General features: G+C 41.9%; 1 protein-coding gene across 1 annotated transcript; it reads left to right on the top strand.

Moving 5' to 3' along the window:
- Positions 1–271: 271 nt before the first annotated feature.
- Positions 272–8,153, top strand: LOC143032850 (uncharacterized). The gene is made up of 2 exons (XM_076198014.1): positions 272–374; positions 4,429–8,153. Exons 1-2 carry the CDS (start codon positions 363–365, stop codon positions 7,990–7,992), a joined length of 3,576 nt encoding a protein of 1,191 aa, XP_076054129.1. The 5' UTR covers positions 272–362; the 3' UTR covers positions 7,993–8,153.
- The last annotated feature ends 11,391 nt before the right edge of the window (positions 8,154–19,544 follow it).

The following is a 19,544-nucleotide window of genomic DNA, read 5'->3' on the forward strand; positions in this document are numbered from 1 at the left end:
AGTGTTCACAAGAGGGTCCAAGAAGATGATACACACCGTGCCGTTGGCTTTGCCCTTCTGGAGGAAGATGAGCAAGCCACAGCAGAAGCTACCTTCAGAGGGGAGGGTACTGGAAGAAGGGGGAGTGGGGGATTGGGGGTTGAGCTGAGGTTTTGCTGGGTGGGGAGGATCCTGTGAGGTGGGAATGTGGTAGGACAGCGGGATTGGGAGAGAGGACGTAGGGGGGGGGTTGTTGACGAAGGTCGGGTGTGGTCCGACAAAGGAGAACGAGACGAGGAGTAGGCCGAGGAAGATCCGCCTATAAAAAGGTGGCTGGTGACCATCCCAAGTCACTTGCGGGTGAATCTTCGGATTAGCACATCATGCGGTCTCTGGTGAGTAGACTGAACTCTGTGCCGAAGTGTATACATCGGCAGTATCCTGAACCAAAGAAGGACTTTTAAGAATTGGTGCAGCTGTTCTTGGTGGACGAAGAGAAAGGCCTTGCGTGTGCAATCTAACGCAACTGAAGCTTTCTGAAACCCAGTGGAACTGTTTTGTCCCGTCTTCGTCAGCCTCCCGCCAGGCGATTTTATTCAACTGAAGAAAACCTCGTCCCTCATTTAAGACTTAAAGCCTATTTTGATAAGCTCATAAAAAGAGGGGAGCGTTATTATACATGCAGTTATATATACGTATATACGTTGTTGTACGCTTACATATTTTTGGCTGCCGTCAGATGATTTTATTCAGTCGAGGGAAACTCCTCACCGTTCATAAGCTAAGGAATTTGAATAAGCGTACTATCCGTGTGCATTGCTTGTATTCTAAAACAAAACAGAACTTCTGAAAATTCGCATCGGCAGTGCTCTGGAACAAAGGAAAAGAATCTTCAATATCATTTCAGTTACAGTCTAAGATTCACAGAACTTATTTTTATTACTTTATGGCTGGTGATTGGCAAAGAGATAAAGCATACAAAAATATGAGAACATAGACCAAGAAAGGCTTAAGAATAGCTGGGATACGCCCTTACCATCCTGTCAGCCACCATTTTTTTATCGCCTCGATAATAGATACGAATTTGACCTCCACTGGGTTTTGTTGTTGTTGTGTGCGCGAATTCAGCCGTGCCATTACCACTGAGGAGTCCTTGTGGTTTCTTATTTAAGTGTACGATTTATGATGTTTTCCCTTTTGAATTAGATGTAATTTACTTTTAGTTTCGTTCGAGATGGGAACTGCCCATTGTGCATTGTTTCCCTCATTAAGTTGTGATTCTTTTCCCCTTAAACGTCGTTCACCGTTCCTCAAGCCGAAAGGTTTCCGGTCAAAAATAAAATGAAAAGTTTATGTGATACATTTGGTAATGCAGTTCGAAATAGCTCATTTACGAAAAAAAATTCAGACTACACTAAGAACACACTACATTTTAAAGTGAAGCCCTCTCCCTTTTGAACGCCAGACAAATGATATCTTCCACTGATCGAGTTCAAAGCCGCAGTGTTCTAATGCCTATCTCTTGCTAATTTATCATAATTTTCACTTCATGACTTATTATATTGCGCTGAGTGGCAGGCAGATTTCAGTTAGGTTTTACACGACCTGGACCAGTAACTACAACCGGTGACTTTTACCTGTTCTGGAAGTCCCAGCACATCTATATAGTAAAGGTAACGATCTCGGTCTCAGCTCGGCGCCTCCTTGTCAGCTCCTCAGTTTTTTATCACGTATACCCTCATAAGATTTCTTTTTATTTTAAATCACCAAAGTAATTGTCGAAGTAGCAGTTCCCAGCATTTTAGAGATACCATGGGCAAACATATCGCAAAGAAATTCAGACTTGATCTTAGGATTCACAGATATGCAGAGCTCGCAACGATCATTCAAGTCATGGAGACCAACATTCCATAGCCTTTTCTAGACCAAAGTTTGTTCTTGGAGTGCTTACGACGTAAGATGACTTCTAGATGACACTGTTCCCGTCAGATAACCGAATCTAGACCTTTTAGTTCAACCCAGAATCATGCAAAATATATTCTTCAGTTTCCTGAACGTCAAGAGGAAAAACACGACTTTTCTTTTGCCTTAGACATTACACTACTCATTGAACAACTTGAATTTCATTGAAAACTCTTAAATTTTCATATTTACCTCCCTTACACTGATCCACCTTTACCTCAATCCGATCAAATTCTAACGAGTGCCTTTGTTTCTTACTGGTCTCACTGCAAAGAAGGCAAACTAACTTTTTCTGTTATAATATATATGTAACCTATTTCATCTTTGCCTTTCACCCGATAGAAGAAGTATGTCTACATGCAACTTGTCACAAAGGAGAACAACTTCCTTCATCCCAGTAATTACTGTCTCCGCATTTATATAAGCATATATATATATATATATATATATATATAAATATATATATATATATAAATATATACATATACATATGTATATATACATATATATACATATATATATACATATATACATATATATATATGAATATATATATATATATATATATATATATATATATATATATATATATATATACATATATATATATATATGCACAACACTGAATGGGTCCCAGTGATTAGAGATACATTTTAAAAGCCAGAATGCACTTTAATTCTATGCTATCAAACGGCAGCATGCTTGATGGCCTAGTTGGAAAGTCGCTGTCGCACTTGTCATGAGGATACCCGGTTCGAGTCCTAGGTAGTACCACATTTCAATTTCAAGCATGCTGGCCTTTGATGGCTTAGAATTAAAGTGCATTGTGGTTGTTAATATATATATATATATATATATATATATATATATATATATATATATATATATATATATATATATATATATATATATCCAGGAGGGGAAGACTAGAACTTGTATGGACAATCTGTTAATTATGTTGTTCCACATTCTGACTCTTGGTTCTCATCTTTGGAAAACTCTAGTGAGACTTATTGCAGTGATACCCATGCATTTTTTTTTTTTTTTTTTAGAGCATAACACATACCACTGATATCTAAGATTCACTCTATCATTCAATTTACTCCTCTCTCTAGTCTTGCATCTATGATTTTCTATTCACCAAAGTTATCTATAGTTGCACTGCAGATGACCCATGCTTCTATTGTTATGTTTTTAACGATATCAAAAAGACCTAATCTACAACATTCTCTTTCCTTTCCGCTCATAAACTACCCATTTCACTGCATAGTTTTCCCGGTATACTTTTGTAGGGAGGCCATTATTTTATATATATTTTTCTCTCAAATGCTTATAAACAACATTTTTGACTACACACTTCGCACTATACACCATCGTCGATCTCACCAATTTACGACTTTTTGCTTTATTCTGCAAAAAAAAAAAACATGTGTATTAAGAAAGTGAATGATAAAGGAAAATCTTAAACCCACTAATTCATTGTTCGTCTAATTAGAAAATAGAACTTAGAACTGATATATAATCGTATTTGACTTTTGAAATCTCTTAAGAACACGATTCACCGTGAGATCTAATTTGCTTTCTCTTTAACATATATAAGATGTTAAGTTCAATGAAGACTTTTACGGTAACACCACGTGTTGTTCGACGACCAAATACCCCGTTCACACGTTCACACATCACTTTAAACACGTGTCTGTCGAAACGCGTTCGACGAACCGTTAGAATGTAAACCCCCTTTAAGAAAGATTTTTGATTGTGATGAATGCTGAATACACTTGTAAACATTCAACAAACACGGTAATTGAACAAAGTAATATAGATTATTTTATGTTGTTACATTTGGCAAATACACAATACGTAATCTGTTGTACTGCAGCATAAGTTCTCAACATACTACATAAATTCTAACTCGCCTTTGTGGTTGTTTACATATGGGCAGATAGAATAGGTAATATAGTCCACAGAAGTAAGTATACTCAAAAGGTGATGGCGATGTCCTTGAAAATAAATGTCTGTATTTTTTCTCTTTGTAAAATATTCTTCATATTATCTTTTCATTATAAACATTCTAACTTAAACTAATCAATCCCAGAGGAAAATTAATGATGAAATATACATTTTTTATGAAAAAAATACAAATCACTAGCTAACATTAGTAAGAAAATTAATGATGAAATATATATATATTTCATAAAAACACAAATCACTTATTAACATAACATAACATAGCATCACTATGACATAAGCACATTACAAGAAAATTTTGGTAAAAATTGTAGAAATATACTGTAGGGGTATCATCGCTTGGAAATTGCTTGGAGGAATCATGACTCACCAGCGAGTCAAATGAGGCAGAAAGAATGAGTATAACGACATGGAAGCGAGAATAGCCACTAGTCTCTGATAGGATCCATTATCAAAAACAAGAGCATGCTACTCTAGAACCAATACTATCGACTGATCAACTTTATTTTCTTCTTTCAGGTATTGGCAGCGCTGCTGACCGTGGCAGTGGGCCATGCAAATGCAGATAAGTGTTATGTCGACCCCGCTCTCCTATATTCAGGTGAAATATTCCCTGTACCCCTCGTCTTCCTTACCGGAAAGGATGGCACGCCCACTCCTTATGTTGCGGGCTCCCACCAGGCTGCTAGAACATCGCCCGCCGTGGCTCAGGCCACAGCCGAATTCATGGCAGCTTGGAACTATGCTGTCGAGCTAGCCAGGAAGGTTCAAGCAACAATGGTCAGACCGGTCCCTGGTGGTTATAATATTGTCGCTCCTAAAGAAACAGTGGCTGTTAAGAAAGCTGCCGCTGACTTCACGGCTTCCTGGAACTTGGCTGCCCAGAGGGCGAGCGCCGTCGAGGTCGGTGTCACCTACGGTGTTCCCAAACCCGTGCAGCCAACCCCTGAGGTTCAGCGCGCCACAGCCGAGTTCATGGCAGCCTGGCACGCTGCCGCCGAGAGGGCAGCTGCAATGAGAACTGCACTTCCTTCAACCACCCCTTCCTTTAGAGGTCCTCGCCCCGTTGAGCCGACCGAAGAAGTCAAGAAAGCTACTGCCGAGTTCCTCAAGGCGTGGAGAGCCGCTGCCGCTCGAGTACCTAAAATCCAAACCACGATGTATCAGGCAGCGCACATTACCCCTTCTGCTACACCTAGAGCTAGACCCACAGCCCGTCTCCCACAGCCGGTCAAGTTTACTCCCGAGGTGGAAAAGGCTACCGCCGAGTTCATGGTAGCTTTCAAAAAGGCAGCAGCTCTCGCCGCGGCAGCTCCTGACACTGATGTGTTTACTCTCCCTGCTGTGACTTACTCGGCACCTGTGCCCACGAAGGCCTACACGGGGCCCTTAGCATCTGGCATCATCATGCCCTCAGGTTACACCCAAGAAGTGGATGAGGCCCGCCGCGAATTCCAACTCGCCTTCGACACCATCGCTGCCCGCGTGGCCGCAGCTCGTGCTGCTGCGGGTCTCCCGCCTTCTGAACCCGAAGCTCCTACCAAATACTCTGCTCCGTCCTCCTCTAGAATACCAAGGCCCCACTATTCCGTTGCTCCTGGAGCGCCGACCCCAGGTGCTCCTGGTGTGCCGGCTCCTGGAGCCCCAGCAGGTGTAAGAGCTCCTACTCCTAAGTACACAGGACCTAAGGCCTCTGGAGTTATCGCACCAACCGGATTCACTCAGGAGGTCGACGAAGCACGGCGCGACTTCCAGAAGGCCTACGATGAAGCTGCCGCTCTTTCCGCTGCCGCCCCTGATACCCCTTATACCCCGGGATCTGCCCTATCACGACCCTCATCCCCAAGCACAGATGTCTCCCCTGAAGCTGTTATAGCGGTCGAATATTCTGTTCATGGCAAGCCAGCCGCTCCAGGTAAGCCAGCTGCTCCCACACCTGAATACACAGGACCTAAAGCCTCTGGAGATATCACTCCCTCCGGATACACAATTGAAGTTGATGCTGCCAGGAAGGAGTTCCAGAAGACCCACGATGACGCTGTTGCATTTGCAGAGAAATATGGCTCTGTTGCTCCAAGAGATCCAGCATCCCCAAGCGATTCCGCTGCCCCAGTTGCCCCAGTTGCCCCAGCTGCCCCAGCAGTACGTCCAGCCAGGCCTTACAGCGTAGGTCGTCCACAGGCTCCTGCAAGGGGTAAACCCGTTGACCCTGCTTCTCCAAGCACAGTCATAGCTGTCGACTATTCGGATACTGGCAAACCAGCACCTCCCACACCTGAATACGCAGGACCTAAAGCCTCCGGAGATATCACTCCCTCCGGATATACAATTGAAGTTGATGCTGCCAGGAAGGAGTTCCAGAAGACCCATGATGACGCTGTTGCATTTGCAGAGAAATATGGCTCTGTTGCTCCAAGAGATCCAGCATCCCCAAGCGATTCCGCTGCCCCAGCTGCCCCAGCAGTACGTCCAGCCAGGCCTTACAGCGTAGGTCGTCCACAGGCTCCTGCAAGGGGTAAACCCGTTGGCCCTGTTTCTCCAAGCACATTCATAGCTGTCGACTATTCGGATACTGGCAAACCAGCACCTCCCACACCTGAATACGCAGGACCTAAAGCCTCCGGAGATATCACTCCTTCCGGATACACAATGGAAGTTGATGCTGCCAGGAAGGAGTTCCAGAAGACCTACGATGACGCTGTTGCATTTGCAGATAAATATGGTCCCGCTGCTCCTAGCGATACACAGAGCCCAGTTCCCGCTGCCCCTGTAGACCCTGCACCCTCTACATTCCCAACTGGTCCTGGTAAGCCCTACACTGGACCCTCTACATTCCCAACTGGTCCTGGTAAGCCCTACACTGGACCCTCTACATTCCCAACTGGTCCTGGTAAGCCCTACACTGGACCCCTCGCCTCTGGAGTCATCACTCCTTCTGGTTTTACACAGGAGGTTGAAGCTGCGAGAAACGAGTTCTTAGCTGCTTACAAAGCTGTCGCCGCACGACTTCCTTCATCTCCATTATCTCCCACTAAGTACCGTGCCCCTGGATCAGACGCACCTTCAGCAGCATCACCTGCCTCCTCCGCCCCTGCTCCTGCCTCCAAACCAAGACCTCGCTACACAGGACCTCTGGCTTCGGGAGACATCGCTCCCTCGGGTTACACCATCGAAGTCGACGAGGCCCGAAAGGAATTCCTTAGGGTCCACAAGGCTGCTGCTGCCCTCGCTACACAGACTCCCGACTTAGCTACTTATAGATCTGCACATCTGGCAGCCCAGCATAAAGATGCTCCTGTGCCTGTCGATTTCACCCCTGAAGTGGCTAAGGCAACAGCCGAGTTTATGGCTGCCTGGAACGCTGCTGCAGCCCGCGTGGCCCAAATCGAAGCCAAGCTGGTCAAGTATTCATCCCCCAGCCGGGCTGCCATCACTGTCCCCACCCAGGTAGAAACTACTGAAGAAGTTAAGAAGGCCACACAAGAGTTTATGTCTGCCTGGTACGCTGCTGCCCGAAGGGTGGCGAGCGTCCAGCTGGCAATCACTTATGCAGCCCCCTCAGTCGTGGAGACCACAGAGGACGTTCAACGGGCAATCGCTGAGTTCATGGCTGCCTGGCAAGCTGCTGCTGGTAGGGCTCCCAAGATCCAGCAGGCCGTGGTCAAGGCTGCTTCCTTGCCTGCCGGCCTTCCTCAGCAGGTCGAGGCCACTGAGGAAGTCAAGAAGGCTACGGCCCAGTTCATGGCCGCCTGGAACACCGCCGCCGCCAGATTACCCAAGATTGAAACCAGTATGTATGCAGCCACGCAGCCAATCACAGTCTCTGTCGGAGGAACCGACTACTTCCTTGCCCTCCTGAAAACAGCCGAACACAAGGCTGTTTTGCCTCAAAAACCCGTTGCTTTTGTTCCTTTCCGTGTTGACGTTGGCTTCGCCAATGAAGCTGGTACTACCATCGCTTATGCCGGTACCACCGCTTCCTCTCCTGAGACAGTAGTCACCCTCAAATCTTTCCCTCTTTCTAATCGTCTCTTCGCTCCCGTCCAGGGACTTCCCGTCTTCCATAATTGCAAATGTAGTTAAGCTCTCATGATTCTCTGTTAACAACTTTTGTTTATCTGTGGGGAAAGATATGTACCCAGAAATAGGAGGGAAATTATTTAGTTTATATTTGCATAATAAAATGTGTATAAAAATACTTGCAAATAAACTGAAAGAGTTTCGAAAAAAAAATTATTACAAAATATTTTTATCCTTCAGCTGAGGCTAGTTTTGTATCATTTAATCTACTCTCGTAATTCAGTCTTCAGTGTCTTCAGTTAGAAATTACATTTTTACTTCTTAGGGACGCCATCATGACACATCGTGACCAAATGTAAACCTAGGAAGCACTCAATAAAATTGTGCTTCATTTGTCTATTTTATAATTAGCGTAATAGAATGTGAAGGATGAATTGTTAATCAGTTTCCACCGTAGAAATAGATTTCTTCAACTTTATTTTGACTATACATCAACAGCCTGAAGTCAAGGGGAAATGCAACTAAGAAGTACGCATTAAGATAACCTAATTACATAATTTTTTGTTGGATCTTAAGGCTATCGACCCATAGTGGGGTCATTAAGCCTGGTGTGAACCTGCGATCCGGTTTAACTTACCATTACAACTCCCACAACAGTCCTATCGTGCGCAAATAAAACACTACTTTGTCAATAAGGAAACAGTCATTGGCCAAGAGATTTGTCACGTTTAACTGAATGTTGTTGAGTCTGCAGTGATGTATAAGCGCCTGGCGCTGTGTGTTGTATTGCGTGCAGTGTATGAGTATGTGTCTTATAGATAGTGTAGTGTTGCAGGTGTTGCACTATAGAGGAAATACGCCAGTGATGTAAGGATCTAGGTGGGTGATGTAGGTGGAATTCATCTTCAGCCTTGCTATGGCGATTTCCTCCCGTCTATTGCTTCTGATATGTGCTCCTTTTGCTTATGTATGATATGGAGATTATCTCACTGGGTGTTGCCAGTGGGCGTGTAATTGTTTTCTTAAGATTGAATTGAAAGTGCCTATGTCTATGGGTATATCTATAATAGAGTCACTTTCTAACGCATATTTGGCCAGCTTGTCCGCTTTCTCGTTCCCGGAGATCCCAATGCGGCTGGAAACCCAAGAGAGAGTAATAGACTTGTTGGTCGTCGAAAGTGCGCTAATGATTTTGCTCAGGAGAGAATTTTCTATTTGGTTACCTAACTGAATTGACTGTAATGCACTCAAAGAATTTGAGAAAATAATCAAGTTACTATGTGTGTCAGATTGAGCCATTTCTATAGCTTCAGATATTTTAAACAGTTTGGCAACATAGATACTCGTATGGTCCGGCAATCTGAACATCATCCGGGTTGTGGAGCTAGATAACCCTGTTCCTGTCTTACGGCCACACTTGGAATCATCTGTATATAGTGCCCTGTGGCCGGTGTACCCGTTGATGACTTATAGGGTCTTCTGTCGGAGTTCTTACACCGAGCAAAATTTTTTGTGGAGGTCTTCGTTCATGTCGACGTTCAGGGTGATCTTTTCCCACGGTGGTATGTTGAAGGTCTTCAATTTTTCAATAGACTAAAGTGGCACTTTATATTGCTCGCACAAGGATCGAATCCTGATGGAAAAGGGATTAAGGCTAGGGTTTGTAAAGTGCTCGTATTAGGACGCCGCCAGCTTGCAGGGATGTCGTGGAATACGAAGCACTTTAGCGGCGTAGCGGAGTGGTAAAAGTTCGCGCCTGTAGTGGAGAGGGGAGCATTGGCTTCAACTTCTAGCCTCTCGACTATTGTGCCGCGTAATGTTCCAAATGCAAGTCGCAGGCTTTTGTTTTGGTTGATGTTCAGGGGTTTTAACGTGGTTGTTGTTGCCGAACCATAAATCTGACACCCATAGCCTAATCTAGCAAGGATTTCCTACCTGCTCCCCAATTTGTGCCCGTTAGTTTGCGCAGTAATTTAAGTCTCTTGTTACACGCATCAGCTAGGTACTTTACATGAGCCTTCCAGTTTAACCTGGAGTCCAGTTTCAGGCCAATGAAAAAGGTTGAATTTTGTACTGGAATGGGATTTCCGTGTAATTGAAGATCGATTTCTGCCTGGGCTCTGCATAAAAATACAACCACTGTTGACTTTACTTCCAAAAACTTAAATCCCAATTTGTCGGACCATTCCTGGAGCAAGTCCAGGGCAAGTTGTACGCGAGAGCCAGAAAAACTAGGGTTCGATAAGGGATGCCAGATTCCGACGTCGTCAGCGTATAGTGAGTATTCAAGGTTCCAAGGTGGAGCAGGTAGAATATCGTTAATTAGTAGCATAAATAATGTGGGGCTCAACACACTTTCCTGTGGTATGTCATTTTCTTGTATGCGTACTGATGAAAAGTAACCTTGAATTTTGATGGAGAAGGCTCGCTCTAGTAAAAAATTTTGAATGAAAATAGGGAGATTCCCTCTAAGGCCAGGTGCATAGAGTTTTTCGAGGACACCACGTCTTCATGCCATGTCGTAGGCTCTTTCTAAATCTAAGAAGCAAGCTACAAAGAAATCTTTCTTTTCGAAACTTGAAAGGATATCAAGTTGACCAAATGGTCGAGACAAGTTAGATTTTTCCTGAAATTGCATAGGGCAGGAATTTGAGATTCAAGGATGAATTTTAATTTATTATTGACCATACGTTCTAATACTTTGGATAAGGAGTTGGTAAGCGCTATAGGGCGATAAGAGGAAGGACTCTTTAGGTCCTTTCTCTTTTTGAGAATAGGTATGACGTGGGCATGTCTCCATGTTCTGGGAAGTCATGATTAATTCAAATTTCGTTGTACAGCTCCAGTAATTTGTTGAGCGAGATTGAATTTAGAAGTTGCAGCATCTCATACCTTATCTCATCCGGGCCAGCAGAGGTCCCTCTACACGAGCTTAAAGCCTGTTCAAGCTCGTATAGTTGGAAGGGAGTATTATATTCGTGGTGTGTATGTGTACGGAAGACCAGTGTCTATACTTCCAGTCTTTGTTTATTCTGTAGGAATGTTGGCGAATAGTTATTTGTATTGCTTGTTTGTATAAATGCATCTGCTATTATGTTTGTGATGTCGGTGAGCGTATCTATAAATGTGGTTCACATCGTCAAAATCTTTATGGTAGGAGCATGTTTGCCGTCAATTCTTCGGACAGCTGACCAAATCTGTGTTAGAGGGGTGTATATGTTAACTGTCGAGATAAAATCACGCCAAGACTTTCGCTTGGATTGTTTAATAATTTTACGGGCCTCTGCTTGCGCCTTTTTAAAAGTAATCGAGTTGGGTAAAATTGGGTTGTATTTAAAAGTTCGATAACCACTATTCCGCTTGCAAAGTGCTTTCCTACAGTCTAATCTCCACCAAGGAACTCTATGCTTGTGAAATGCCGAGGTCTTTGGTATGTGCTTATGCGCTGAATTCAAAATGGATAATGTTAAATTGACTACGTTGTCATCCATAGTGTCCCCTGTGGTGTTGACGTTAGTAGTACGCTGATACAATTTCCAGTTGGCTTTCATCATGATGAATTTGGGATAGGGAGGGGGTGGGTTGTCTCCATAGGCTGGAGCAGCCGTAATGTGGTCACCCTCTATTTTTAGGATGATTGGGAAATGATCGCTGAGCATGGTGTCGTCATGCGTAGTCCATGTTATGTCGTCAGACAGAGCAGGAGATGATATGGATAAATCAATGCATAAAAAATGCCCCTAGCATTGTCTACACGTATGGGGTTGCCAGTGTTTAGGAGGACCAGGTCGTTGGTGTTCAGAAACATCTCCATCTGCTCCCCTCGAGCACGTAATCTATCACTCCCCCACATGTGATGGTGGCAGTTAAAGTCTCTGACTATGAGTTTATGGTGGGGCAGCTGTCTTATAAGGTCATTTACCTCCTGTAGTGGAAATGGTTGGTCGGGAGGTAAGTATATGGAGCAGTTGGAGGCAAGTTTATTCTGTAATATAGTTTTGACAGCGACTGCCTCCAAGGTTGTGGATAATGGCAGTTCCGCTTAGGGAAGGCAGTCGCTAACAGTAACTGTGACCCCCCCCCCCTCCAGGAGCAAACCTCTCCTTCCTATGGATGGTAAAGTTTTTTAGCTCTAATTGAATACTGGGGTTTAGGAATGTTTCTTGTAGACATAAAACTAAGGGGATTACAGGTCATTTACTTTACTTCTAACACCTCGGCAATTCCACTGGATGATCTTAATTTTTCATTTATTTATTTTTCTATTTATTTATCTATTGATCTTATATATATAAATATATATATATATATATATATATATATATATATATATATATATATATATATATATATATGTTTTTTTTTTTTTTTTTTTTTTTTTTTTTTTTCCTTTCTTTTTTCTTGGCCTTAGTAAAAGAGGCGTGTTTTGTCCCCAAAGCTCGGTCTGAGCTAGACATCGGACTTGATAGTCATTTGCAGGAGCTGGCGATCTCCATCGGAACATCCTCTTCCACATGAATAGGCGCACGTAGTGGAAGCTCTGAGATAGTCGGGGAAGGAAAGTGCGAGTGCGTGGTTTGTTTGGTAGGTGAGTAAAGAACTTTATCCTTATCGGAGTGCTTGCTTACAGTCTGCGTTTCAATGGTTTTGTATGTTTTCATAACTGCAGAAGCATAGGAAGTTGGTCCGGAGTGACTAGTTGGGGCAATTTGTCTTTCTATCACATGCTTCCGTGCTCCATAGAAATAGAAGCCATAAGTTGCTTTCTCGGTACAAATTTCTTGATCTATTTTGAAGGTGGGACAATCTCGGGAGGTGAATGCATGCTTGTTGTTAGAGGGGCAGTTGACACATTGAAACACTTTTGCAGAGCAGGCATCTGTAGGATGTTCGCCTGCACACTTACCGCATACGATCTTTTGGCTGGGACAAAACTTAGCATGGTGACCATATTTAAAACACTTATTAAAACGCAAAGGGTTGGGGACATATGGTCGTAGTGAGACATGGATATATCCAACTTTGACATTATCAGAGAGGATTGATGAGTTGAAAGTAAGGATGATAAGGGGCGTGTTTACTCGCATGTTCTTTTCCCGGTCCAGTCGCGTGATGAATTTGATATCTAGAATACATTGGTTTTTCATTTTTTCGAGGATGTCGAACTCCTCCATGGTCATCAAATAAAGCAGTGGATTACTCCCCTGCAGGAGCTGAGTGACCTAGGGAGGGAGGCAATAACATCGAAGGTTTGAAACTTCTTCGCCTTAAGCAAGTCGCGTGTAGCTTTTCCAGAGTTGGTGGTAACATAGAGATTTCCGCTTCTAAGTTTCCTAACCTGGTTGATATCCTCGGTATACGAAGACAGAGATTTCTTAAGAATAAAAGGATTCAGTTCAGCTAATCGGGTTTGGTCAGAGGGGAGAAAAACATCCCTAGCCTTATCCGGGTCAATATTGGGATCGTCAGGAAAGTGTTCCTCGTTTGCAGAGGTGGAGTTGAAGAATCTATTTTGCACGTTGGTCGGGACGACCAAGGGTAGCTGCCGAGCCCTGTAAGAGGCCGGTAGATAGAGGTAGACATTTAAGTAGATAGAGGGGTAGATGAAAAGATATGCAAATTTTATTACTTGGATGTTTTGAAACAATGGCCGATAGGAAGTGCAGAGTTGCATATTATAGGAAGTGCAGAGTTGTATATTCTCACTACCGCCCTAAGTTTGTAAACACAAGTTAGGATGTCAATAACAGTGATGATGTGACGAAATGTAAACATACAGGCCACGCTCAGCTTGTGACAGATTACTTGCGTAAACAGTATTGCTTGAAACAGTATAACAGCCTTTCTGATTGGAGAAAAGGGTGGAGGAGGAGAAAAATTATTGGTGCATGGAGGCAAAGCCACGCCCTTAAAGGGTGGCACTTATTTGTAACGTTCAAAGTTATTGGATGAATTTAATTGACACGTCGGACCAGACTTGGCTTGGTGAGTGTAAGAGGATCCCAGGAGAGAGTCCTCTGGTGTACCTAATCTAATAACAATGTAGAAAATTAGTGAAGAAGAAAATCAAGAAGATTTAAGTCCAGTTTGCTTACCCCATCCAGAAACATTACTAACTTGTTACAGAGGATTCGGTGGAAACATAATTAAAGAGAAGGACAAGGCATGGGGCCTACAGAAGAATGAAAATTACTAAGTGTTAGAGCCAACGGACCTATCAGGGGGCAACCCCCTGGTGCATGAGAAATGTGCTCAAAAGAGCCTAATGGGGACAATATTGTAGGGGTCACACAGTTCCTTGGCGATTGGCGACAGCCGCGTGGAGTGATACGCTGTGTGCCCAGTGGGGACGGGATCTACACTACTCTAAACTACGACAGGTTAATACTAGATTTCGCCGGGCCGGCTGACCGAGGGGTCTCACGAGCCAGCAAGGACTTGTGCAGATTCCAGAGCTACGAAAAGACAGAAAAATCAAAGAAAGAAAGCCCTGGGAAAGACACAGAAGTAGGTGGAAGTGTTAACTGCCAAAAAGGAAGCCAACCATTTATCAGTTGTGTTTTATGAACCAGTCAACTCTAGAGAGTAGCCCTAGCTAGTGTGACTGTCCTTGTTGATGAGGTGTGGTGAGGTGTTGTCTGAAAATATGACATATGTATTAGTAAAAGAAATCCATAAATAAATTAAAGTTACACAGAAAGTGTATAGAATTAAATATTTGGCATCCATTATAGCCAAGTAATTTTTCCAGTCGTAATGTCTATCGTTCAATTTACAGGGCAAAACTTGCCTAAATTTGACCTGAAGACTGTAGACTGGGTACAGTAGTAGATCTCACAAGAGATCTTAGAGGTAACGATTCCAATTTTTAGATAGGACAGACTACAATTCTTCTCTCCATAGGCATTCACGATAGTATGCTCAAGGACTTTGGAAATTGTCGGCGACCAGATGCAATATAACTACTTTGGCAGCTTTATATTTATTTTTCGAAATGCAACCGTATAGACTATATTTGTGGCTCTTATGTCTCTCCCACTTTCACGAGGTCACCCTTGACCCAATGGTTATCAGTGTATGATCCAGCTTCTGCAGCTGCGACATGAGCCTCCGTCCCTAAGCCTCCCGATCTGACGTAAGAAGACTGCCCCAGGCTATCCAACTATCAATAACAACGATGTGAATAAATATATACGATTGTCATGAAGAACCAAAATATCTCACATGAGGTGTTGTGTTTGTTACTCGTATAACAAGGAGGGACTGGTGACAGGTACCTGCTAGTTATGACCCTGCAAGATAAACATCAGAGAGCATAATCTCCCTTCTGCCCGTCAACACCCTCACCTTCATCTGGAAGTTCAGCCTCGAGGGACTGACGCTTGGTACCTGGACCAGGCCAAAAAACTTTCCATTAGCTTTAACTACATTTCCTCCACTGTCTCACATAAGAAGATCTGGCAATTGTCAACTGCTCCCCTCCTACTAATTGTTGAATATTTTGCTATAGAGCTACATTACCACACTGATACAACACAGATAACAGACAAAAGTTCCTCTCCAAAAAGATCTGTATGAATGACTGAAGACTTGCTAGCCACTATGGATCTACGGGTTTCCATTCAGTGAAACTCGAGACAACAATTATAATTTTTAATGACAAGGACATCATGCACTGCAAAAATTTAGTTAGTGTACATTTACAGTGTGGTTTAGATATGTTTAAATACAGAACGAATTTGATAGTTTCTCTTATGGGATTGTATCGATGATTGTGGACGTTGCCCTGCGAGTAGTAAAATATCTTCAGTAATATTCTGCAGCAAAATGTATTAAAAAATATTTTGATATAAGATTAGACGTTGGATCAAAGTTTCCCTTAACAAAACCTCTGTGGAGGGCGTTTCCTTTGGCTGATGGAACTGCCCAGTGACCTCTAAAAATCCTAATTAGTAAAAAAAAAAAAAAAAAAAAAATCGGATCTATTTTTCTATCGTTATGATGTGGAGAGGGGTACCCCTCAGTTCAATGAAAGCACCTTGTGGTATCTAAATTAAATAGTATAGTCTGAGCACTCCAAGGAGTTCGTTCAGGGTGTGGCATATGTCGTGACTTACCACTGCACATTCTGCCAAATCACCCTTGGTATATGCCTCTCTCTCAATCTTATTTCCCATCTATGTGGCAGTTAATTTTTTATATAGTAAAGAAAGCTGTATAGTATAACGAGTAACACTTTTTAGGATTGTAACAACAATTACCCACACTATCCCTCCTGCCTCACCCGTGACACCTCGGCGTGGCAACATGGGGGGAAAAGCGCTGTTGCCACGTGTCATAGAATTTATTCAGATCGTTGTTATAACCCTGAAAAATAAAACTCATTATACTATACACTATCAAATAGCACATAGATAGGCACGTAATAAAGTTGATTTGGCAAAATGGCTAGTAGTAAATCACGACGTATGCCACATCCTGACTGGACTCCTTAGAGCGCGCAGACAATAGTCGCAAAAGGTAGCGGGAGACTTAAGCAAGAAGGTAAGTAATATGAGAAAAACCTGATTTTATTTTTGAAACATGAGAGATTATCGCAATAGAATTTTTTGCTGCTAACAATGAAATTGCCCCAAACATATTTTTGGAATTATCAGTCAGAAAATGTGAATTGAGAGTGTTTTAGCCAGCAGATAACTGTCTATGCGTTTGTTTTGTGGACTAGTCCCTATTCCATGAAAATTTATATCATCTCAGCTTGACAAAAACTCATAATGTATTGCAATGGTAAAGCAAGAGGTAGATAGAAAACCTTTCGGTTCAGAATAAGATTGGATACAGAAAAAATATATGGTTAAAAAATAAACAAATACGCCGAATAAGCAAACAGCCAATTGGCAAATATTATTATATATTGTTTGGGTGTTTCCCCAACTAAATTTGAAATCTTCTAAATGTACTATTTTTCACTCTGTAGGATTTTTTTTTTTTCTATCAACTACACTGTTCCTGAGGTTGTTTCTAACTATAAGATAATTACTATTGCTAACCACTTTTCCAAACTAATCTATTGTATCATGGCAATTTTTTTGTTTGTACAAAAACTATTGTTCATCTATCTGGCTGTATAGTTGATACATGGTAAGGCTTTTTGTTCTGATATCTTATATAAATCTATATAACATGATGTAGAAAAATTATCAGGTAATAAGGCATATACTATCCGTCGGGACTAAATCTACGTCCGGACATATTGAAGTTGTTGTTTTTTGTCCCGGTGATTCTTCACTTATTTTAAGAAAAGGGGCCTCACAAATTTTAGGAGGTTTTATCTTTATTTTTTTTATTTTATTTTTTTTTTTTTTTTTTTTTTTTTTTAACATACTGCTTTTTTGTAGCTCGTCGTGCATCCTTTCCAATATACCAAAGAACTGATTGGTGACTACTGTAGGTGGAAACTTCATATACTAGATGCTCGTGGACATTGATCCTTATGGTTCGTTAGTGACATTCAGACTTATGGAGTCAAAGGACCGTGTTCTTGGTCAAAGAATTTTATTAATTTTCTACGAGGCAAAAATGTGATATCCAAAAAAATGAAGGTCGTTACTGATGAGTACTCCAAAGTCATTTTCGTTTCCCCCCTTTTTTCAAATAAATTGTAGATGCTCTTTGTGTTACTCTTACTTGTGTGCACGTTATACTTTCTTGGGTTAGATTTCTTACCATTTCAGACCAGTGGTCTAGATTCCCTAATTTTTCTTTAATATCTATTTGACTTTGAGTGATAATTTGCTATAAGAACATAAAAATGAGACTTCAAGAGACCATAAGGCCTACACTAGGCAGCCCCACGTCCATTAACCACCTCTCATCTCCATCCATAAATTTGTCTAATCGTTTCTTACAACAACCAATAGTTTTAGTGCTCACTACATGGTAACTAAGTCTATTCCAGTTCATGCCTATTTCCTTCTTAAATCTAAATCTATCCAATTTAAGTTCATTACTGTGAGTCCTGCACTGTTGTCTTAATATGATGACCTTGTTTGCATCATCCTTATTAAAGTCTTTGGTCCACTTGAACACCTCTATTAGATCACCTCGAACTCTGCGTCTTTCCAGAAAGTGTAAGTTAAGGTGCCTAAGTCTATCCCCGTAGGATAAATATCTGAGCCTATGTATTATTTTGGTCATTCTTCTCTGTACTGATTCTAGTGAATTGATATCCATTCTATAGGACGAAGACCAAAACTGTACCGTATAGTCAAGGATGGGTCTAACTAACGCCAGATAGAGTTTGATAATTACCTCTGCACTTTTATTCGTAACCGTCCTAGCAATAAAAATTAATCCTTTGTTAGCTCTATTCCTGGCCCTAATGCACTGTTTCCTGGATTTAAGGTCAGGACTCATTAGAACTCCCAAGTCTCTGGCACTCAGTTTTCTCGAAAAACGTGTTATCTAAGTTATACCTGCTTTCTGAGTTGTGTAAATTTACGTTTAACAAGCTGCATTTTGAGATATTAAAGTCCATTTACTATTTCACTGACCATATGAACAATTTGTTAAGATTCTCTGACAGAATTTCGGCGTCTTCTCCTGACCTAATTAGGCGTCCTATGTTAGTGTCGTCCACAAACTTACTATCAATATTAATCCCATTGCCCAAGTTTTTTACATACAAAACCGAGCCCTGGAGAACTTCACTAGAAACACTCCCCCATTTGGATTTTATACCGTTTATGGTGACCCGCTGTTTTCTGTCACTGATCCAAACTCTAATTCATTCACACTTTTCCTCCTATGCCATAGGCTTTGACTTTCTTTAGTGGTCTCTGATTGGGCACTTTGTCGAACGCTTTGCTAAAGTCAAGGTAAATAATATCGTGACTATCATTGTTATCTGACGCCTTGTAGACATTAGTGTAAAAAGAAGATTAGTTGCCCATGACTTACCCTTGGAGAACCCATGCTGTGAGTCACGAATCAAATTATGCCTCTCAATGTGATCTCTAATTCCTTTAGCTATTATCGATTCAAGCATTTTACCTATACTTATGTCAAACTGATTGGCCTTTAGTTCTATATAGACGATTTATCTCCCTTTTTGAAAACAGGAACAATGTTTCCCTACCCCCAAGTAATAGGCACAAAACGAGTGTCTACCGACTTATCAACTATTTACATTAAATGGTTGCAGATTTCAATTTTACACTCTTTAAGCACTCTCTAGAAATTTTCGTCTGGACCCGGGGATTTTGTAACTTTAAGTCTATCAATCTGTTTGACTACTTTTATCTTACTAATGCTGACGTTAGATCTTCATCCCACTGGAAATTGGCTCGCAGTCAGGTACCATATCTAACTTATCCTTTGTAAACACTATGAGAAAATATTTGTTAATCGCCTCGCTCATTTTTTCCTCCAAATCTATCATGACATCGTCGTTTTTAATTGGGCTTATCCTTTCCTTATTTTATGTTAGGTAGAGATGAAAGAAGCTCTTTGGGGTGGATCTCGCTTGAATGCCAATCTTAATTTCGTAGTTTTGTTGTGCGCGTGTTCTTTTTAACGAATCTGGCCATATCTATCCTTATAGCTTTATATCATCA

The sequence above is a fragment of the Oratosquilla oratoria genome, chromosome 14 (assembly GCF_046742065.1).
Source record: "Oratosquilla oratoria isolate Oo_2021 chromosome 14, ASM4674206v1, whole genome shotgun sequence".
Classification (NCBI taxonomy): domain Eukaryota; kingdom Metazoa; phylum Arthropoda; class Malacostraca; order Stomatopoda; family Squillidae; genus Oratosquilla; species Oratosquilla oratoria.